Source organism: Vulpes vulpes, chromosome X, assembly GCF_048418805.1.
Source record: "Vulpes vulpes isolate BD-2025 chromosome X, VulVul3, whole genome shotgun sequence".
Taxonomy (NCBI): Eukaryota; Metazoa; Chordata; class Mammalia; order Carnivora; family Canidae; genus Vulpes; species Vulpes vulpes.
This window is the reverse complement of record NC_132796.1, coordinates 43,077,924-43,101,398: the sequence shown is the minus strand read 5'-3', so window position 1 is coordinate 43,101,398 and position 23,475 is coordinate 43,077,924. Positions and strand designations below refer to the sequence as shown.

The following is a 23,475-nucleotide window of genomic DNA, read 5'->3' as shown; positions in this document are numbered from 1 at the left end:
AAACCACTGGTCTAGTTTATTCCTTCTGTGTAAAGTTACAAACTCTTACCGAATTCTTACAGTTCCACCTCAAAGTCAAGCTTTTTTCGTGGTGTCTGAATACTTAAATTCTTTAGAAAATCCCATCTAGTGAGGTGGTGTCAAATATGTCTCTATGGCATGGTTGATAAAATAGTTACTTTATTGGGTGTCAGTAGATAATGATTGCTTAGAATCATGGTAACACTAGAGGGTAGGTGAGGATAATGAGATTCAGAAGTTATATTATTTTTGGGAAAAGCCTATGAGCTTTTAGCCTCTGATGAAGTTATTATTTGCTATTACTGTCTTAAGTGTTTAGGGTTACCATATATATAATATAGCCTGGCTTTTATTCCAAGCCTGGATGTGTCAGTCTGAGACCTGGCTCTTGAATCCACACCCAAACCTTCCAGTTAGTACCATTCAAGAAGTACATGACCAACCCTATGCTGGATGTAGTACAAAACCTGTTATTTTCCTTATAAGCTCACATAGTTGAGAAAGTAGATATTTGTGCGTAATAAAAAGGACAAAGAACTAGTTATTGTGAGTAGTACTACTAAATACCATAGAATCTCAAACATTCCATAGATTTACCTTGTTGGCTGCAAAAGAAACTTTTCCTTACAATAAAAATATGTGCTCGGTATTTTAACAAATTTAGAAGTATACAGAAGATAATTTATCATGATCATGTATCCTTAGCATTTTGGTAGATTTTCTTAGTCTTCTGTGCATATTTCTTTACATAGCTGAGTACATGGTATATATAATTTTATAACTTTAATATCCTAGCATCAGTGTTTATCCTATATTTGTATAATTTTGTAAGAAATATTTCTTTGTGTTTAATATAATGGTAATATAAATGTCACAGACTTTCATGAATCAGGTTTGGCTTGGCACATGGTTTTTTAAGGACTCCAGCTTAGCATAACTTTCTGATCGTTGGTGCTTGATTTTTATTAGGTTATAAAAGATAGAAAAGATTTTGTGGTGACACAGATAACAGAAGTATGGTAAAACAATTAGTTGTGACAACAGAAGAAACAAAAGGAGAACAATTGCGAAGTTGTATAGCCTTCCAAGCTTATTCTGCCTTGTAGATTCAGATCCTTGGTTTGACCTCAGTCTCATACTTGGTCTCTTCTATGTGGCATCAAATGTTTGTTATCTTTTATCCTCACGGTTATCAGCGAATTCCATGTTTCTTCCCTGCAAGCCCTGGGAATAGCCAAGAAAATAGAAAATGTAATGAGGGAAGTACTTTTCTTACTGGGTATTTACTTTTTACATAAAGCTGTAGGAGTTAAAGTAGCATGGTAGTAACAGTGGAATTCAGTTGAACATTTCTACAAACAGATCCAATACTTAGGAGTTGAATTTATAGTAAAGATGACATTTTACATTAGCAGAAAAGAAATTATTCAATAAATAATAATGTAGCAGCTGGCTAACTGTGAGGCATTTAAAGTAGATTCTACTTCATCAAAGTAAAATTAAGATGTATTAAAAAGTTGAGTGTTGAAAACATGAAGCTCAAAGCATTCAAAGAAAGTATAACTATATGTTCTTCTGTTGTTTGGGGTGGACAGTCATTTTTGGGAATGAAACTAATACCATAGAGAAGAAATTGATATTAAAATACAGTTTTATGTCTTCTGTAAATGAATATTTTGGATGCTGTAAAGTTATGCCATCATATGTGTATCTCCATTTACAGAACATTTCTCGTTTGGGTTATTTTTCAGTATTTTTCTATCATGAATAATGCCACAGTGAATCTCTTAAATGCCTCAATATTTGGTAACATGTGCTTTTATTAAGTTCTTAATGAATGTTTTGGCCTTGTAATTTACACATTCTTGTCTCATTTAATTATCAGAAAGATGCTATAAGTATCATTTTCTCAATTTTAGGCCTAAGCTTGATTTTGAGATAAAGATAAAAAAATTGACTACTCTGTTCTGGCTATCAAAGATGAGCATAATAGCCAGCTGCCTTAAATTTTTCCCTTTTTACTGGTTCTCTCCTTATCTATATGTACATTTGAAAAAGCAAGAGAAAGCAAGAAAGTACACTTTTTTTTTTGGTCAGTCTAGCTAAAGGCATGTCTATTTGTTAATTTTTTTCAAAGAACCTAGTTGGTTTACTTCATTGTATCTCTTTCTGTTTTCTGTTTCATTTATCTCTGCTCTACGTTTTTACTGTTTCCTTCTTTCTGTTTGCTTTGGGTCTAGTTTGCTCTTTTTTTCCTGGTTCCTTAAGTTAGAAAGTTAGGTTACTGATTTAAGATCTTTATTTTTTTAATGTAGGCAATTACAGCTGTGAATTTACCTATAAGCACTGCTTTCAGCGTATCCTATAAGTTTTAGTATGTCATATTTTGATTCTCATTCATCTTGGGGAATTCTCTAATTTCCCTTGTGATTTTTATTTTTTGCCCATTGGTTGTTAAGAGTGTGTTGTTTAATTTTTACATATTTATAAATTTTTCACATTTCCTTCTGTTTTATATTTCTATTTTCTTTCCATTGTCTTGGAGAAGATAATTTTGTAGGATTTTATTCTTTTAAGATTTCTTGAAGTTTGTTTTGTGGCCTAATATATATATTCTGGGAGAGTGTTTTATGTGTACTTTAGAAGAATGTGTATTCTGCTGCTGGGTGAATTATATATACTTGTTATGTCTAGTTGATTTAATGTTCAAGTCTTCTAGTTCCTTGTTTATCTTTTGTCTAGTTACAGATATTTGCCCTGTGGATTAGACGAACACTTGATTATTAAAGAGTTAGTTTGAATTAATACTAACTTTTTATAGTACACAAAAACTTTGCGCCTGTATAGCTGTTGCCCCCATTTTGTGTCATTGCCACAAATGACATCTTTATGCATGGTGTGCCCATCAGCATAGATGTATAATTATTATTTTATATAGGTGTCTTTTAAAACACACAGAAAATGAGGGCTTACAAAACTAAAAATATATTAATACTGATTTTTATAATTTACCTATGTAGCTAACCTTAATTGGTGTTTTTCATTTCTTTTATGTGGGGTCAAGTTACTGTCTGGTGCCCTTTCATTTCAACCTGAAGGACTCCAGCTAGGATTTCTTGAATCATGTACCAGTAACAAGCTCCCTTGCTTTTATCTGGGAATGCCTTAATTTCTCCTACATTTTTGAAGGATAATTGTGTCAGATACAGATTTCTTGATTGGCAGTTCTTTGAATATGTCTGTTCTAGCACTTTGACTATGTCTTCCAACTGTACTCTGAACTCCATGGTTTCTGATGAAAAATCAGTTACTGATTTTATTGAGGATCGCTTGTACATGACAAGTTCTTTTTCTCTTGCTGCCTCAAGATTCTCTTGAATTGGATTTGTAGATCATGTCTTTGATCAAATTTGAAGCATGATTTTGGCAGTTATTTCTATGAGTAATTTGTGTGCTTCCCTTCCTCCTCCTTCTGAGAGTCATTATGCATATATTGGTACACTTAATGATGTCCCATATAACTTCTTAGACTTACTCTTAATTTTCCTTCTTTCTGCTCTTGCAACTGGGTAATCTCAATTGACCTAGCTTCAGATTTATTGATTTTTTTCACCTTCCAATATTGATTTGTGAATATATGTGTCAGAATTTTTATGAACGTAATACATGTTTAGTTTTGAAAATTAAGAAAATACATAAAATTGTAAAGAAAATGGCAATCGCCAGTCACCATCATGTAGATAAAAATAACGGATAGCATTGTGTTTCATATGCTGTTTTTCCTTCCACATAACCCATGGTGGGTATTTTCCCACACCACTAAATATTCTTAGAAAAACTAATTTTAAAAATAGAACTAGCATATGATCCAGTAATCACATTACTGAGTATATACCCAAAGAATGCAAAAATACTTATTCAAAAGGATATATACACTCTTATATTCATTGCATTATTTACAGTAGCCATTTTATGGAAACAGCATGTGTCCATTGATAGATGAATGGATAAAGATGTCCTATATATACACAACAGAATAATATTCGGCTATAAAAAGAATGAAATCATCTTATTTGCACAACATAGATGGTGCTAGAGAGTATAATGCTAAGTGAAAGAAGTCAGTCCGAGAAAGACAAATATCATATGATGTTTTTATTTCATTTCAAAATCATTTCCCTATGATTTCACTCATAGGGAATTTAAGAAACAAATAAGCAAAAAAAAAAGAGACAAACCAAAAACCAAACAGATGGTTGCCTGAGGGGAGGTGGGAGAGGTGGGTGAGGTGGGTGAGGTGGGTGAGGTGGGTGAAATGGATTAAGAGTACACTCCTTGATGAGAACAGAATAATATATGAAATTTTTGAATCACTGTATTATATACCTGAAAGTAATTTAACACTATGCTAACTATACTATAATTAAAATAAAAATGAATAGGGGCATCTGGGTGGCTCAGTGGTTGAGTGTCTGCCTTTGGCTCAGGTCGTGGTCCCGGGGTCCTGGGCTCGAGTCCTGCATCAGGCTCCCCACAGGCAGCCTGTTTCTCCCTCTGCCTATTTCTCTGCCTCTCTCTGTCTCTCATGAATGAATAAATTAAATCTTTAAAAAATGAATGAATAAATAAAATGTGTTAAAGATTTTAAAAATAGGGATCCCTGGGTGGCGCAGCGGTTTGGCGCCTGCCTTTGGCCCAGGGCACGATCCTGGAGACCCGGGATCGAATCCCACGTCGGGCTCCCGGTGCATGGAGCCTGATTCTTCCTCTGCCTATGTCTCTGCCTCTCTCTCTCTCTGTGACTATCATAAATAAATAAAATAAAATAAAAAATTAAAGATTTTAAAAATAATAAAATTGAATTCATTTCAGTACATTTTGAGGAAAAAAGAAAATTAATTTTTAAATTTTTTTTTTTAATTTTTTATTTATTTATGATAGTCACAGAGAGAGAGAGAGAGGCAGAGACACAGGCGGAGGGAGAAGCAGGCTCCATGCACCGGGAGCCCGATGTGGGATTCGATCCCGGGTCTCCAGGATCGCGCCCTGGGCCAAAGGCAGGCGCCAAACCGCTGCGCCACCCAGGGATCCCAGAAAATTAATTTTTAAAGACTAGACCGTAGTCTTGGCTTCTAAACTGCCTCCTGGTCCTCCTGAGTTTCCACAACTGCCCTTCCATGTCTTGGCTGGTACCTCCTCCTGTGCTCAAGCTCTGAGTATTAGAGTGGCTCAGAGCCCCACCCTAGGCTTTCTCATATAATTACTGCCTCAAAATCTCTACTTCGTATCTAATAGATACCTCAGTTGTAATGTGTACAATATCGAACTTCTGATCTCTCATCCCATTTGCTTCCCCCAAGTTCAGTCTGTTCTGTGTACCTGGCCCTCTTCCTTTCCTGGACGGTGCTAGCTACACTCTTCTTGCAGGATCTCTACACAGCTGTGTTCCCAGTTGTCTCTATGGCTTGCTCCCTCATCTTTTTTTTTTTTTTTAATTTATGATAGAGAGAGAGAGAGGCAGAGACACAGGCAGAGGAGAGGGAGAAGCAGGCTCCATGTCGGGAGCCCGACATAGGACTCGATCCCGGGACCCCAGGATCGCGCCCTAGGTCAAAGGCAGGCGCAAAACCGCTGAGCCACCCAGGGATCCCCTTGCTCCCTCATTAAGTCTTAAGTCTTCAAGGTCTTCCTAACATCCTGATTTTTTTTTAAAGATTTTATTTATTTATTCATGACAGGGCGGGGGGCAGAGACACAGGCAGAGGGAGAAGCAGGCTCCATGCCGGGAGTCCGACGCGGGACTCGATCCCGGGACTCCAGGATCATGCCCTGGGCCAAAGGCAGGCGCTAAACCACTGAGCCACCCAGGGATCCCCCCTAACATCCTGATTTAAAATTGGAACCCACTATGTACTCCGTATCACCCTTTTTGCCTTTTTTTTTAATAGCACATAGTACCATCTGATATTCTGAATATTTAATTAGGTTTGTTGATTCAATCTTCCTGCTTACATCTGCTGTTGAAACACAAGTGAATATTTTCATTTGTTATGCTTTTCAGTGCTATAATTTGTATTTGCTTCCTTTTTTATAATCTTGTGGATATTTATTTGATGAAATACTCTCATAATTTCCTTTAGCCCTTAGAAGCATATCTAGGGATCCCTGGGTGGCGCAGCAGTTTGGCGCCGGCCTTTGGCCCAGGGCGTGATCCTGGAGACCCGGAATCGAATCCCACGTCGGGCTCCTGGTGCATGGAGCCTGCTTCTCCCTCTGCCTATGTCTCTGCCCCTCTCTCTCTCTCTCTCTCTCTCTCTCTCTCTGTGACTATCATAAATAAATAAAAATTAAAAAAAAAAGAAGCATATCTAAAATCATTTATTTAAAGTCTTTGCCTATTAAATCCAGTATCTGGACTTAGGGATAATTTCTATTTTTTCCAGCTTTATTGATGTATAATTGGTATATATAACATGTAAGTTTAAGGTGTGCAACATGTTGATTTGATACACATATTAGAGTGATTTCCACACTAGGATTAATGAACACCTCTTCACCTCACATAGTTATCATCCGTTTTTTGTGGTGAGAAGATTTAATATTTACTCTCAGCAATGACAAGTATATAATACAATATTGTTAACTGTAGTCACCATGCTGTACGTTAGCTCTCTGGATCTTATTTATCATATAACTAGAGGTTTGTACCCTTTGACCAACATCTTCCTATTTACCCCAAGCCCTTGCCCCTGGAAACCACCATTCTGTTTCTGTGAGTTCAGCTTTTTAAAATTCCACATATAAGTGATAGGATACAGTAATTGTCTTTCTCTATCTGATCTGACTTATTACAATTACTGGAGTACCCTCAGGGTCCATCCATGTTGTCACAGAAGGCTGGAATTCTTTCTCATGGTTGAATAATACTCCAGTGCGTGTGCACGTGTGTGTGTGTGAGAGAGAGAGAGGGAGACATCTTTATCCATTCATCCATAGGTGAACACTTAGTTCGTCACCCAACGTTGGCTATTGTGAATAATGTTGCAGTTAATAGGAGGGGGAAGATATCTCTTTGATGTCCTTATATTATTTATTTTGGATATATACCCAGAATTGGGATTGCTGGATCATATACTATTTTTAATTTTCTGAGGATAGCATTTTCCATAGTAGCTCTACCAATTTACGTCCCCACCAACAGTGCACAGGGGTTTGGTCCCCAGATCTTCGCCAATACTTGTTATCTCTTTTTGATAATAGCCTAGATTCTAACTGGTATGAGGCAATATCTTTCTGTGGATATGATTTGCATTTCCCTGATGATTAGTGATAACTGAATGCCATTTCATATACCTCTTGGCTATTTCTACGTCTTCTTTGGGAAAATGTCTACTTAATTCCTCTGGGGTTTTTTTGTTTTTATTTTTTTTAAGCTTTTTTATTCATGAGAGACACAGGGAGGCAGAGATATAGGCAGAGAGAAGCAGGCTCCTTGCAGGGAGCCCAAAGCAGGACTCGATCCTAGGACCCTGGGATCATGAACTGAGCCAAAGGCAGTTGTTCAACCACTGAGTCACCCAGGTGCCCCTCCACTGCCCTTTTTTAAATCCTATTTTGTGTGTATTACTGAGGTGTATGAATTCCTTTTTTTTTTTAAGATTTTCTTTCTTTCTTCATGAGAGACACAGAGAAAGAGGCAGAGACATAGGCAGAGGGAGCCCAATGTGGGACTTGATCCCAGAACCCTAGGACCACGCCCTGAGCTGAAGGGAGACACTCAACTGCTAAGCCACCCAGGCGTCCCTGTATGAATTCTTTGAGTGTTCCTTCTCACTTATTTTTGCCCTTGTTGCTTATATTTTTGGTATCCAAAAAAAGTAATTAGCAAGATCAGTGTCAAGGAACTTTTACTCTGTTTTCTTTTAATAATTTTACTGTTTCAGGTCTCATGTTGAAGTCTTTAATCCATTTCAAGTTCAGTTTTTGGATGGTATAAGAAAGGAGTCCAATTCATTTTGTTATCCAGTTTTCCCAGCACCATTTATCAGAGTGTGTGCTTTCCCCGTTGATTATTTTTGTCTCCTTTCAAATATTAGTTGACCATATATGTGAGGGTTTATTTCTGGGCTTTTGGTTCTGTTCTGTTGGTGTACTTATCTGTGTTTATGTCAATACTATTCTTACTGCTTTACCTTTTTTTTTTTTTTTTTTTTTTTTGCTTTACCTTTATAATAATGTTTGAAATCAGGAAGTGTGATACCTTTAGCTTTGTTGTTCCTTCTCAGGATTGCTTTAGCTATTCAGGGTCTTTTGTGGTTCCACATAAATTTGAGAAATAGAAAAATTTCTCTGAAAAATGTCATTAGAATTTTAATAGCAATTACATGAAGCTGTAAATGGACTTGGATTGTATGGACATTTTAACAATGTTCTTGTAATTCGTGAACAGAGGATATCTTTCCATTTGTGTCTTTATATTCTTTCATTAGTGTTTTATAGTTTTCATTGTATAGCTCTTTCACTTTGGTTAAATTTACTGCTAAGTATTTTACTGTTTCTAGTGCAACTGTAAATGGGATTGTTTTCTTTTTAGAACTTGTGGGGGTTTTTTGTTTTTTTGTTTTGTTTTGTTTTGTTTTTGTTTTTGTTTTAGAGAGAGAGTGAGAGAGCGAGCAGGAGGGTAGGAGCAAAGGGAGAGGGAGAAAGGGAATCCCGAGCAGGCTACATGCCCAGCGAAAGCCTGCCGTGGGACTCAATCTCACAACCCTGAGCTGAAATCAAGAGTTCGGTGTTTAGCCAACTGAGCCACTCAAGCTCCCTGGGATTGTTTTCTTAATTTCTTTTTCATATAGTTCATTGTTAATATATAGAAATATGACTGATTTCTGTATGTTGATTTTATATCCTGCAACTTAACAGAATTTATTAGTCCTAACAGTTTTTTGGCAGCGTTTTTAGGGTTTTAATACATAAGATCATATCATTTATAAATGGCTACAGTTTTACTTCTTGCTTTTTGAAACGGATGCCTTTTATTTCTTTGGATTCTATTTATTTCTTGCCTAATTGCTCTGGCTAGGACTTCCAGTACTATATTGAATAGGAGTATTAAGAATGGGCATCCTTGTCTTGTTCAGGATCTTAGAGGGAGAGCTTTCATCCCTTCACCATTTGAGTATGATAATACCTATGGGCTTGTCACGTATGGCCTTTATTAAAACATTGAGCTGTGTTCCTTCTATACCTCATTTTTTAGTTTTTATCATGAAAGGCTATTGAGTTTCTGTCAAACTTTTTTTTTTCTGCATCTGTTGACATCATACGGTTTTTGTCTTTTATTAATGTGGTGTATCATATTTATTGGCTTGTATATGTTAAACCATTGTTGCATCCCAAGGATTAATCCTACTTTGATAATTGTATATGATCATTTTAATGTGCTGTTAATTTGGTTTGAGAAGGATTGGCATTAATTCTTAAAACTTTTGGTGAATGTACCAGGAATACCATCTGGTCCTAGGCTTTTCTGTATTGGGTGTGTTTTGACTACTGATTTAATCTTCTTATTCATTATTGGTCTGTTCATAAGTCCCTTTTTTAAGTTTTTTGTTTTAATTCCAGTTTAGTTAACATACAGTGTTGCATTAGTTTTACGTACTGCTGAATCCGTATAGTGATTCAGCAATTCTTTACATTACTCCATGCAATCCCCACTACCTATTTCACTCATTTCCCCATCCACCTCCCCGCTGGTAACCATCAGTTTTGTTCTCTATAGTGAAGAAAGAATCTGTTTCTTGTTTTATCTCCCTCTCCTTTTTCCCCCCTTTGCTTGTTTTGTTTCTTAAATTCCATATATAAGTGAAATCATAAGTAGTCTCTTAATCCTTTCTGTGATATCATTTGTAATGTCTCCTCATTTCTGATTTTAAGTCTTCACTCTTATTTTCTCAGTCTAGCTAAAATTTCATCTCTTTCATTTATATTTTCCAAAAAACTCTGCTCTTGTTTTTATTGACCTTTTCTGTTTTGGGGGGCGGTCCTCCATTTCATTTATTCTGCTGCGATCATTGTTATTTCCTTCATTCTACTAACTTTGGGATTAGTTTGTTCTTTTTCTAGTTCCTTGAGCTAACAAAGTTAGGTTGTATATTTGAGATTTTTCTGTTTCTTACTGTAGTCATTTATCCCTATAATCTTTCCTTTTAGAACTGCTTTTGGTGCATCCCCTCAGTTTTGATATGTTGTGTTTCCATTGTCTTTTGTCCCTGTTTATTTATTTATTTGTAAAAGATTTTATTAATTTATTCATGAGAGATGCAGAGAGAGAAGCAAGCTCCCTGCAGGAATCCTGATGTGGGACTCAGTCCCAGGACCCTGGTATCAGGACCTGAGCCAAAGGCAGACACTCAACCACTGAGCCACCCAGGTGCCCCCTGCCCATATTTTTAAATTTCCCTTTTGATTTCTTTTTTTTTTTTGATCCATTGGTTCTTCAGGAGTGTATTGTTTAGTTTCCATATATTGTGAATTTTCCGGTTTTTCTCCTATTACTGATTTCTGGTTTTATACCACTGTGGTTAGGAAGGTTACTTGTTACAATTTCAGTCTCTTAAATTTGTTAAGACTTGTTTTGTAACTTATCATCCTGTAATCTATCTGGGAGAAAGTTCTGTGTGTATTTGAGAAGACTGTGTATTCTACTGCTGTTCAGTACAATGTTCTGTATATTCCTGGTAGGTCCATTGATGTAAAAAGTATAGTGCAGTAATTCAAAGGGATACACATACACCCTGATATTTATAGCATCATTATCTACGGTAGCCAAACTGTGGAAACAGTCCAAGTGTCCATCAACTAATAATGTCCATCAACTAATAATGATATATATGTATATCAATCACACACTCACTGAGATAGTATTCAGCCTTAAAAAAATAATGAGAATCTTGCCATTTGCAACAATATGAATGGAGCTAGAGAGTATTACGCTAAGCAAAATAAATCAGTCAGAGAAAGACAAATACCGAATGATTTCACTCATGTGGAATTTAAGAAATAAAACAAGCAAAGGGAAAAAATAGAGAGGCAAACCAAGAAACAGACTCTTATCTGTACAAACTGATGGTTACCAGAGAGGAGGTGGGTAGGGGGATGGGTTAAATAGGTGATAGGGATTAAGGAGTATACTTGTGATGGGCATTGGGTGTTGTATGGAAGTGCTGAATCATTATATTGTACACTTTAATATAAAAGTAATCTAATACATCTACATTTAGAGTAATTATTGATAGACAAGGACTTGGTAATATCCAATATCCATGTTACTGTTTAATGGCTATTTTGTATTTTCCTTATCCTTTCTTCCTCTCTTGCTGCCTTCCTTTGTGAATTGTTGGTTTTCTATAGTAGTATGCTTTGATTCCTTTCTGTTTATCTTTTTTGTATCTAGGTTTTTGCTTTGTAGTTACCATGAGCCTCACATAAAACATCCTATTAAAAAAAAACATCCTATAGATACAAGTTTTTAAAGTTGGTAACAACTTTGGTCACATACAAATATTCTACCCTTTTATTCCCCCCAACCTCATTTTATGTTTTTAATGTTCAGTTTACTTCTTTTTAAATTGTATGTTCATTAACAAATTATTTTAGTTCTTACTATTTTTAGTACTTTTGTCCTTTACCTTTATCATCCATGGATGTTTCTTTTAGACCATGTTTTCCTGGGGCTCCTCAGAGTGGCTGTAGCTGGTTCACAGGCCACTACAGGGTCTATAGTTGTGACCCAAGATCTGTATTTCTGTTATCCAACAGGCAGGTGCGTGAGACTCCTCTCCCATCCCTTGGCTTGTGGGGGTAGATTCCCCAACTCCTGGCCATCATGCTGACATCACTGCTCATGCTCATGTTGCTGTAATTTATTATTTTTTTTTCCTTTGTGTGTTTCACCGTCTTGTTTCTTTGTATATATCACAGGGGTTTTTTGTTGTTGTAGAATAATGGACATTGTTAATATTATAATGTGGCAGCTCTGGAAATCAAATTCTCACCCTTCCCCAGGGTTTGTTTGTTTAGACTTTTCTGAACTGATTTCATACTTGTGATCATTAAAGTCTATTCTCTTTGCTTAGTGGTTAGCTAGCGATTTGCCATAAACTTCTGGAACAAAGAAATACATACTCCCCCCTCCCCCAGTCTTTGAAGGTAGGTTCTTATTTTTTTTTTTTTGAAGGTAGGTTCTGTATGTATATTAGCATCTTAAGTGGTAATACTCTATCTTCACTACTCAACTAGGATGTTTACAACTCTGCCTTAGCCTTCACTTCTAACTTGCACAGAGCCTGATGATGAGCCAGGCATGTAGAACTTAGGGCCTTCTTGGGTCTTTTCTGAGAATGTGCTTAAGCCTTGGGCATTTGTTTGGCCTTCTAGAGTCCCAGGAGTCTGTGGAACTTATCCAAACCCTTAGTCTCCAAACCATCTCACTCCCCAGTCTTTTCCCCGAAACTTTTCAGTTTGTCTATTGTTTAACCCAATTGTATGCCTTGGCCTAGGAGGCAGGGACTAATGCATTTACTTTTTATGTTTTCAGCAAGTGCTCACCCCACCCTTGGTAGCGTTCTGAATCAGGCAAAAATGTTTGGTATCAAACACTGTTGAAAATGCAAGCCTGTTTATTAAGCAAGAATATATGGTTGGAGGCTTGGATTTGGAGGCCAGTAATAGTGTACAATTTAGTCATTCCCCCCTATTGCCTTAGGGGCTAGTACTTGATGAGTTTTTATTTTTTAATTTTTTTAAAAAGATTTTATTTATTTATTCATGAGAGACACACAGAGACGCAGAGACACAGGCAGAGGGAGAAGCAGGCTCCATGCAAGGAGCCTGACATGGGACTCGATCCCGGGTCTCCAGGATCAAGCCCTGGGCTAAAGGTGGCGCTAAACCTCTGAGCCACCCGGGCTGCCCTTTGATGAGTTTTTAGACTTCATGGTGGCAGAGTATAGTAGGAAGGAATAAGCAACATAGAGTCTTCTGCTTTGCTGCTTGGTTCATGTCAAAAAGGAACTGTAGAGCATATAGTTCCTTACTGTAGTGAGGAAGGTGAACAGTCCGAGTATGGAAAGCATAATAAAGTACTGAAGGCCTGATGAGATAAGACTGACCTGACCTGTCAGCAAGTATGACTGCAACCATATGCAGTGCAATTGTTTAGCTATTTATCCTCTTTCCAGTAGCACCCTCACAGAACAGTGAAATTGATCACATTGTAGAAATCTTACCTTTAGGCAGATCTTGCCTTGAGTCTTATTAAGTCCTTGCTTCTATTTGCTCCCTTTCTGTGTTGGACTTTGACATTGGTTGTCTTCTCAACACTGTATTCCAAACAGCCACATACTTTTATTTTATACACAAGGCTATTGTAAGCACTATTTTAACACTGTCTTTTTCCTTTTTTTTAAGAGCTGGGGTGGAAAGGAAAATGGCTTTGGACTTGCAGAATGTTGCAGAGACTTGCATATGATGGTAAGTAACTCTCGGATATGGGTGTCTTTTGGCAGAGCTATGTGTAGTCTCTTTTTGAGCCTTACTTTACAATGAATATATGGTATATTAAGTTGCCACTTCAAATCAGGACCTTTGAGGAACCTGAGATCAACTAAGACCTAGCACATCTTGTCTAGAAATGCTTGGGCCCTCAATCTGCTGACACTAAGAAGAATCTCAGAAACACAGTGTATGTTCATTCCCCAGCTCTTGACTAGGAAGCTGTATTTGGTGAATCCGTTTGAAAGTGTTGAAGTATCCCAGAAAGTGTATTTGTTTGTATTCTCTCACTGGAACCATTGGAACTCTGGGCAGTATGGTGTGATTTTTAAGAATGGATGCTTGGGGAACAGTACATGAGAGTGATTGAGAACTTAAAATGTTTTGTGTGTTTTCCATGTTTACCTCTCATGCCCTGTCCTGCTCATACCTTTCATCCATGCATAGTTTACAAGGTTAGGCCATCCTCCCTTCCACTTTGATATGTTGTTTTGGAACCACAATGCACAATTGGGTTTGTTAAAAACAATTCTGTGCCAAGAAGCAACCATATTTTCCAGCAGATATTGCTGTTTTTGTCAGTTTATTGTGTATAGGACAAATACCTGCGATGAAATTTAGTAAATTTATCTTAGCAAGCCTTTTTCCCCTGGGAGAATGGTTCTTTTTCTGGTCAAAGAAAATAACAAATTAGAACAAATTACTTTCTCACCTTGGTTGGTATACTTTCTTAGTGTGTATTATATAAATTAATACTGGGTAATATGGGAGGTAAGTGTTTATTTAATAATCAAAGCTACATAAATCTTAGAGTATTCAGTTCATGTGAAAATGACTTTCATCTTAAAATTAAGTTGGGTAATAATTCTTAGCCTCCTTTTGTTTTTTTTTAATAAATTTATTTTTATTGGTGTTCAATTTGTCAATATATAGAATAACACCCAGTGCTCATCCTGTCAAGTGCACCCCTCAGTGCCCGTCACCCAGTCACCCCCACCCCCCGCCCACCTCCCCTTCCACCACCCCTAGTTCGTTTCCCAGAGTTAGGAGTCCTTCATGTTCTGTCTCCCTTTCTGATATTTCCCACTTATTTTTTCTCCTTTCCCCTTTATTCCCTTTCACAATTTTTTATATTCCCCAAATGAATGAGACCATATAATGTTTGTCCTTCTCCGATTGATTTATTTCACTCAGCAAAATATCCTCCAGTTCCATCCACGTCGAAGCAAATGGTGGGTATTTGTCGTTTCTAATGGCTGAGTAATATTCCATTGTATACATAGACCACATCTTCTTTATCCATTCATCTTTTCGATGGACACCGAGGCTCCTTCCACAGTTTGGCTATTGTGGACATTGCTGCTATAAACATCCGGGTGCAGGTTTCCCGGTGTTTCATTGCATCTGAATCTTTGGGGTAAATCCCCAACAGTGCAATTGCTGGGTCGTAGGGCAGATCTATTTTTAACTATTTGAGGAACCTCCACACAGTTTTCCAGAGTGGCTGCACCAGTTCACATTCCCACCAACAGTGCAAGAGGGTTTCCCTTTCTCTACATCCTCTCCAACATTTGTGGTTTCCTGTCTTGTTAATTTTCCCCATTCTCACTGGTGTCAGGTGGTATCTCATTGTGGTTTTGATTTGTATTTCCATGATGGCAAGTGATACAGAGCATTTTCTCGTGTGCATGTTGGCCATGTCTATGTCTTCCTCTGTGAGATTTCTCTTCATGTCTTTTGCCCATTTCATGATTGGATTGTTTGTTGCTTTGGTGTTGAGTTTAAGAAGTTCTTTATAGATCTTGGAAACTAGCCCTTTATCTGATACGTCATTTGCAAATATCTTCTCCCATTCTGTAGGTTGTCTTTTAGTTTTGTTGACTGTATCCTTTGCTGTGCAAAATCTTCTTATCTTGATGAAGTCCCAATAGCTCATTTTTGCTTTTGTTTCTTTTGCCTTCGTGGATGTATCTTGCAAGAAGTTACTGTGGCCAAGTTCAAAAAGGGTGTTGCCTGTGTTCTCCTCTAGGATTTTGATGGAATCTTGTCTCACATTTAGATCTTTCATCCATTTTGAGTTTATCTTTGTGTATGGTGCAAGGGAGTGGTCTAGTTTCATTCTTCTGCATGTGGATGTCCAATTTTCCCAGCACCATTTATTGGAGAGACTGTCTTTTTTCCAGTGGATAGTCTTTCCTGCTTTGTCGAATATTAGTTGACCATACATTTCAGGGTCCACTTCTGGGTTCTCTATTCTGTTCCATTGATCTATGTGTCTGTTTTTGTGCCAGTACCACACTGTCTTGATGACCACAGCTTTCTAGTACAACCTGAAATCCGGCATTGTGAAGCCCCCAGCTCTGGTTTTCTTCTTTAAAATTCCCCTGGCTATTCGGGGTCTTTTCTGATTCCACACAAATCTTAAAATAATTTGTTCCAACTCTCTTAAGAAAGTATTTTGATAGGGATTGCATTAAACGTGCAAATTGCCCTGGGTAACATTGACATTTTCACAATATTCTTCCAATCCATGAGCATGGAATATTTTTCCATCTCTTTGTCTTCCTCAATTTCTTCCAATATTGTTCTGTAGTTTTTAGGGTATAGATCCTTTCCCTCTTTGGTTAGGTTTATTCCTAGGTATCTTATACTTTTGGGTGCAATTGTAAATGGGATTGACTCCTTAATTTCTCTTTCCTCAGTCTCATTGTTAGTGTATAGAAATGCCACTGACTTCTGGGCATTGATTTTATATCCTGCCACACTGCCAAACTGCTGTATGAGTTCTAGCAATCTTGGGGTGGAGGCTTTTGGGTTGTCTATGTAGAGTATCATGTCATCGGCGACGAGGGAGAGTTTTGACTTCCTCTTTGCCAATTTGAGTGCCTTTTATTTCTTTTTGTTGTCTGATTGCTGAGGCTAGGACTTCTAGTACTACGTTAGCCTCCTTTTGTATACCACGCTTGTTTACCCCTTGGGCAAAACAGTATGATAAACTCCACTAGGTTTGTATAATATCTGTTTTGGGCCCAGCCTATGTTAAGAAATCACACATCCTTTTATTTACTGATATTTGGTAATCAGTGAGACTTTGGAAAATACGATGTGTACTTTATTTTTTTTTAATATTTTATGTATTTATTCATGAGAGACAGAGAGAGGCAAAGACATACATAGGTAGAGGGAGAGGCAGGCTCCCCGCAGGGAGACAGATGCAGGGCTTGATCCTAGGACCCCGGGATCACAACCTGAGCCAGAGGCAGATGCTCAACCACTGAGCCACCCAGGCACCCTATGGTGTGTACTTTAGAAGGAAGTAATACGTGGGCATGTTTTTTTTATTGAAATAATTATTGTATATAATAATTCTCCATTTTCAGAGGCAGCCACTGCTACTGGTTTCTTTTAAGGATTCATTTTATTTTTATTTATTTCTTTTTTTAAGATAGTTTATTTATTCACGAGAGAGACACAGGCAGAGGGAGAAGCAGCTCCCTGTGGAGCCTGATGCAGGACTCAGTCCCAGGATCATGACCTGAGCCAAAGGCAGATGCTCAACTGCGGAGTCCGTAAGGATTCATTTTAATGGGCATGCTGTTGTGGTCTCAGTTTTGTTTTTGCTTTTCTAGAGTTAAAGAGGATTTGTTGTAAGGATTTGGTCCATATTGACTTGGTATTTACCTGTGCAGAAAAGCATTTGATACCACAGAAAGTGGTGTAGAATGGTATAAAGAGATAATTTGAAGAATTAAGAAGATACACCACTGAAGCGTAGTTTGAATAAAATATTTCAGAAGGCAGTGGTATAAACTAAGTCTCCATAAGAATGTTCTTTTCTGTTCCCAAGTTGGTACCTAGACCCTTGTATTTATTCTCCATCCTTTCTTGGATTCTTATTCATTATTGCTTGGCAGACTTACCTGTCTTTTTCCTCTTGAGAATAGCTACAGAATTGATCTCTTGGATGAAAGGGCAGAAGATAACTTATAAGTAAGAAATATGAAGGCTTTTGGAGCTCTGGGCTGCATCCTCCTGATTCTGTGTTGTTAAAAGACATCTGAGCTCTACTAAGACGAGTGAAGGCACTATACCTGCTGACAGCAGTGCTGCTATAATGAGTTGGAACAAATGGTTAGGACTTTGAAGGAAGATTTGGGGAAAAGATGGTATCTGATTCTTTTATGTGCTTTATACACAGAAATACCCACCCAGTGCAACTACACTACACTTTGAATTCTATGCAGACCCTGGGGCCGAGGTCAAAATCGAGAAAAGGGTGAGTCTCATTCAGACTTGTTCTGATAGAGTCTATGATGTACTGTAACTGGAGCTTACTTCTAGGACTCCTCGGTTAAATGAGGGGGAATGGTTTTGAGCTGCATTGCTGCCCTACCCAGCTAAATATACATAGCAGCTTCTCAGGAGTAAACTATTCATTGTATGCTCAGTTCTCACGGGTTTGGATATTACTTATGTTGGAGTGCTAAGAGACAGGACTCCGATGAGGCATTGTCATGACTTACACATTTTTCTCAGTCTCAGTTGAGAATTCCAACATTCAGTTTAATTGGATAGTGATCACTCAATTTTCTCTATTAAGTCAGTTTGTAAGGGTTACAGACAGGGTTCTGCTTCAATTATCTAGTCATTCATATTCTTTGAGGAGATACTAAAATTCAGTTTTGTTTTAGAAGTAGCTTAGTGAATAAGATCTTTTCTTCTACGTACAGCATAATAAATCTTTATAGATGAATGGTGCCTTGAAAACAGCTGCAGTGCATATCTAGAATGGAAACCATTTTCATGGATTTGGTCTTTGCTATGAAGGTTAAAAGGGGATAAGGAAAAGAAAGAGGCAATAGATAAATATAGAGAACAAACTGGTGGCTGCTAGAGTGGAGGTGGGTAGAGGGATGGGGTGAAATAAAAGATTAAGAGTACACTTACTTACCTGATGAGCACTGAGTGATGTGTGGAAGTGCTAAGTCATTATACTGTACACTTGAAACAAATATAACAGTGTATGTTAATTATACTTAAATAACTTTAAAAAGGGCTAAGGAATATTAAATGTGTCTGTGCATTATATTTTTTGATATTATCTTCAAAGAAGCTTGTATATAAAATGGGAATTTCGGGGAACTCTAAAGTTACCTTTTTTTTTTTTTTTTTTTTTTTTTTTTTTTTTTTTTTTTTTTTTTTTTTAAGAGCACTCAGGCTTCAGCCTACAGTGACATCTTGGTTTTCAGACAGCTCCCTTGCAGTCTTATGGTAAGGGAAGCTAAGGTATTACAGTGACTTCTAACAACTCCTGTCTTTTTAATTTCAGACAACTAGTAACACACTACATTATATTCACATAGAGCAACTTGACAAGGTAAGAGGAATCTTTGACTATTGGCTCATTTCCTAACATTCAGCTTACTTTTTGTTCCTAACCCATTTTTTTTCTAATGTAGATCTCAGAAAGCCCTTCTGAAATCATGGAATCTCTTACCAAAATGTACAGCATTCCTAAGGATAAGCAGGTATGATAGGTCCTAATATTTATCTAAAGTGTGTGGTGGCTATCCATGTAGATTGATATGTGCTCGGCTGGGAGACAGCATATCAAAAAGAAAGGAGTCATATCATGAGTAAATAAGTTTCTGTGAGTCTTTGTTTCCTCAGCTTCTATGAGGCCAACACCTACTAACTTCCTACATAGATTCTTGTGAGAGTTTGAGGAAAACATAAGAGCTGCCTTACTCACTGTGTGAATCTAGTAAATGTTAGTATCTTAACACTTACATACCAAAGAAGAAAACGTTTAGTTGTGTTTTTTTTCTGTTCATTGTTATGGTGATAAAATATTTGATTTGATTAGTAACAATCAGAACTCTTGCCAGATGTCTTCAGTTTGTTGCCTATCAGTATAGTGATACTTCTTGGCTTATGTTGGGATATTGGAATTTCCTGAGCCTGTGTTTTGCGGCTTATTTTGTCAGCTAGCCTCAGAGTACAACTGTTCCGTTTGACACCTTAACAAATAGCAGTAGTAAACCATTTTACCAAATATCTCAATAATAGGTAAGATTTAGCCCTCAAAAAGTACATTCACTGTTTTCATTGGTTTCCTAATTTAGGTCTTTTATTCCTACAGATGCTGTTATTTACGCACATACGGCTGGCCCATGGCTTTTCTAATCACAGGAAACGATTGCAAGCTGTTCAAGCCAGGCTGCATGCAATATCTATATTAGGTAAGATAATAACACTATAATAAACAGGCCCTGATTAGGTAATTTAGACATGATTTCCTTTGCATTTCATCTGTCTTTGTTGCTGTGAGGCTTATTGTAGTTACCTAGGTGGCAAGTTAAATTGTAAAATTGCCTGTATTTCTAATGTTCACCATCTTCATCATTCTTGAGCTTCTTAATGTTGTATTAGAAAAAGATATAATACTTACAGACATAATCACTTGGGTTTAGTCTTGATTTTGGCCCTTTTTCTTTTAAATGAGTGTTCAGGTAGTTCTTTCCTGGCCCCTGTTCTTCCTCTTGCCATTTCATCTTCCTCTTCTGTCCTGTCAGTGGTATAATTTTGAAGGTAGAAGGTATTCATTCAGAAGTCAATACTGTGCATTTTATTTTTGAGTGGTAGAATGGAAAGGACACTGGTTTTGGAGTCAGTCCTAGGCTCTCAGCCAGATTCTGCAGATGATTAGCTACATGTTTGTGCTTTTGGCCTATTTCTTCATTTAATATTGGGATACCACTCATCTTATAGACTGATACAAAGATTAAATGAAAACTTGTAAAGCACCTCACACAGGGTAGGCACATAGAAGGTATAAAACGGTAGCTGCTGTTAATATTACCAGCTTTAGTTATGTTATTACTTGTTTATCTCCTCTTTTAAACAATGAAGTAAAATTCATACTCTTCTTTTTGTACTCACACTTAGTATAAATTGTGGCATATTAGTGAGTGCATGTTTGTTAAACTAAATGAGTGTGTTCAAATCCATGTCTACTATTCTGTGTGGGATTCATTGAAAGTCAATTACACTCATTCTTAACTTTTACTCCACAGTGTCATACAAGTTTCTGACTTGGTCTGCAATAATCCAAAATTCTGTTCTTTTCAGCCTCTAATAAGTGTTTCCAGTGAAAAACAGAAGCACATGAAGAGACTAAAATGGAAGTCTATATCCAAGACATAATAAGTTATTGTATCAAGTAGTGATATTATAAAAATTTAATTCTTCACTTTCTCTTCATACTTCCATTTCCAAATATCCTTGGTCATGGCAATCAATACTAATATAATAATAGGAGAATCTGTCTGTTTGGAAGGTATTTAGGGCTTACCACCATATTTGATTGGTCCTCTAGAATTCAGTGATTCTGCCCTCCAATGCTGGGTGGAAGGGAATCTTTTCCCAGAACCAGTCGGTGCTAAAAGGTTTGTCACCAGGCAGTGGCTTGATCACTGCCTTCTTGCCTAAAGTGTTTATTTCTCCTTTTGCAGTGTATTCCAATGCCTTGCAGGAGTCAGCAAACAGTATCTTGTATAATGGGTTGATAGAGGAGTTGGTAGATGTCCTTCAGATAACAGATAAGCAGCTTATGGTAAGTATTAATATTCATCTATGTATGTCAGGCTCATATATATTTATTTTTCTTTTGGTTTTTCCCAGGAGCTTAGCTCTTTTACTTCTTCCTCTTGGGATATTTAGCTGCAGAGTTAACAAGTGCTGGAGTTTCAGTGTTATTCTCAATAGACCTCCATCTATTCCAAACTGTTACCAGCAGAAGGACTTAAATTTTGAGTTCTAGCAACTTGGTTCATTTATCTACTTTTTTAAAAAGATTTATTTTGTTGATTTATTTTAGAGAGAGTGAATGGGGGGAAGGACAAAGGGAGAGGATTTCAAGCAGATTCTGTGCTGAGCATGGAGCCTCAACCTTAAGACCCTGAGATCATGACCTGAGCCGAAATCAAGACTTGGGCACTTAACTGACTAAGCCACCCAGGCACCCCAGTCATCTATTTCTTATTTAACACATCACATGTTTACCTTCCATCTTCATAGGAGATTAAAGCCGCTTCTTTACGAACATTAACATCAATTGTCCACTTGGAGAGAACTCCCAAACTCAGCAGTATTATTGACTGTACTGGAACTGCCTCTTACCATGGATTTTTGCCTGTACTTGTGCGGAACTGTATCCAGGCCATGATTGGTAAGTTTTGATGGTGGTTATTTTAGGTAACAAGAAGAACTTCACCCTTGCTTAATCGGTCTTCGTTTAACATCTTGCCATCTTAACATCAAATTTTAGCTTGCTCTCTTTTTCTTTCTCTCCCAACCTCCCATATAGATCCTTCCATGGATCCATATCCTCACCAGTTTGCCACTGCTCTCTTCTCTTTTTTATACCATCTGGCCAGCTACGATGCTGGTGGTGAAGCCTTGGTCTCCTGTGGAATGATGGAAGCCTTATTGAAGGTGCTCTGCTTTTTTAAAAAAAAAAGATATTTATGGGGAAATCAACTAAGAGCAAGTATAGAGTTATAAGTTTGGAATGGTTTACAGTGAGAGCAGATAGCATAGTCAAGTCTATCCAGAAAATGTTATTCTTAATTTTTCTAGTTTTGCATTCTGGTTATCTATCTCATTAACAACATTTAAGAGCAGCTATCTCCATTATTAAGAATTGATCATAGTCTAGAATGATCTGAGAGTCAGGAGGCTCTGGGTACTAGTCAAGACTAGCCATATCTTATCATGACCTTATTAGGCTGTCACCCTAAAGAAAATACCATTAAGGTAATAGGTTTTACTGTGTGCTTGGCCCTGGACACCAGCTTTTTTCTCCCTGAATATTTTATTTAATACTGAAAGGTAATTTTTATAAGGTCTCCATTATCTCGGGAGGTTGTGTCCCGGAAGTGATAGAGCTATTATTTGACAAACACCTGTTTTTTTTCTCCCGCACTACACTTGGCTCCCTGAGACCCTAGACTGCATGTTTCCAAGAGAGTACATTATTCAATTTTGTGTCTTTTCATTTTATTGGCTTTGTCTCTTTTTCTCTCCTTGATAGGTCATAAAGTTTCTTGGCGATGAACAGGACCAGATAACATTTGTCACCAGAGCCGTCAGAGTGGTTGACCTCATCACCAACCTGGACATGGCAGCTTTTCAATCCCATAGTGGACTTTCTATCTTCATTTATAGACTTGAGGTATTATTATACAAGGAGCACTTTGAATAGACATACACCATGAGAGCTGAGCCTAGGAAGTATTCTAATAACCCTAAAGAGCCATCTTAGCCTTTTTCTGTTTTTAGAAAACAGTTTTGTAATCTGCCTGTGACATCCTTTCATTATAATTATTTTTAATTCCTGATACATATGTAAAATTTTCTTAACTGCTTTTCCCTTGATTGTAGCATGAAGTTGATTTGTGTCGAAAAGAATGTCCATTTGTGATCAAGCCAAAGATCCAGAGACCCAGTACAACACAAGAAGGAGAAGAAATGGAAACTGATATGGATGGTAATTACAGCTACTAAGTCAATATTTTGGTGCTTGACATTCTCCTATAATCCAACCCCAATTTTCATTCTTCCTCCTTATAAATTCCAAAGTGCACAAGTGATTTGAGCACGTATTTTCAGCAACAAAACAGTGTTTTTCTTCATAAGTGATTTGTGTGTTGTTTTTCATGAGGATAATTATAAAAGAGGGAGGCACAAGTTGTTGGGAATAGAGAAGGAAGGTGAAGCAGATGGTGGAGCTGCAGTAAAGCCCCGCAGTCACTCTATGGGATGTTAACCTGTTTTATTTCAAGACTTAATAGCTATTTTCTACGTATTGGTTCATTATCTTCTTATTTCCGCTAAAATGTA

The 23,475-nt window shown here is 37.3% G+C and overlaps 1 protein-coding gene across 25 annotated transcripts in view; it reads left to right on the top strand.

The window, feature by feature from the left end:
* HUWE1 (HECT, UBA and WWE domain containing E3 ubiquitin protein ligase 1) overlaps positions 1 to 23,475 on the top strand; it is a 168,606-nt gene that overhangs the window by 54,682 nt on the left and 90,449 nt on the right. For all 25 annotated transcript variants that reach the window (XM_072743430.1, XM_072743424.1, XM_025988650.2 and 22 more), the window contains 10 exons: positions 13,489 to 13,551; positions 17,771 to 17,848; positions 18,902 to 18,949; positions 19,032 to 19,100; positions 19,715 to 19,814; positions 21,087 to 21,187; positions 21,652 to 21,802; positions 21,941 to 22,068; positions 22,667 to 22,807; positions 23,017 to 23,122. In XM_072743430.1, coding sequence (XP_072599531.1) covers positions 13,489 to 13,551; positions 17,771 to 17,848; positions 18,902 to 18,949; positions 19,032 to 19,100; positions 19,715 to 19,814; positions 21,087 to 21,187; positions 21,652 to 21,802; positions 21,941 to 22,068; positions 22,667 to 22,807; positions 23,017 to 23,122 — 985 coding nt within the window. The remainder of the gene's footprint in view (positions 1 to 13,488; positions 13,552 to 17,770; positions 17,849 to 18,901; positions 18,950 to 19,031; positions 19,101 to 19,714; positions 19,815 to 21,086; positions 21,188 to 21,651; positions 21,803 to 21,940; positions 22,069 to 22,666; positions 22,808 to 23,016; positions 23,123 to 23,475) is intronic.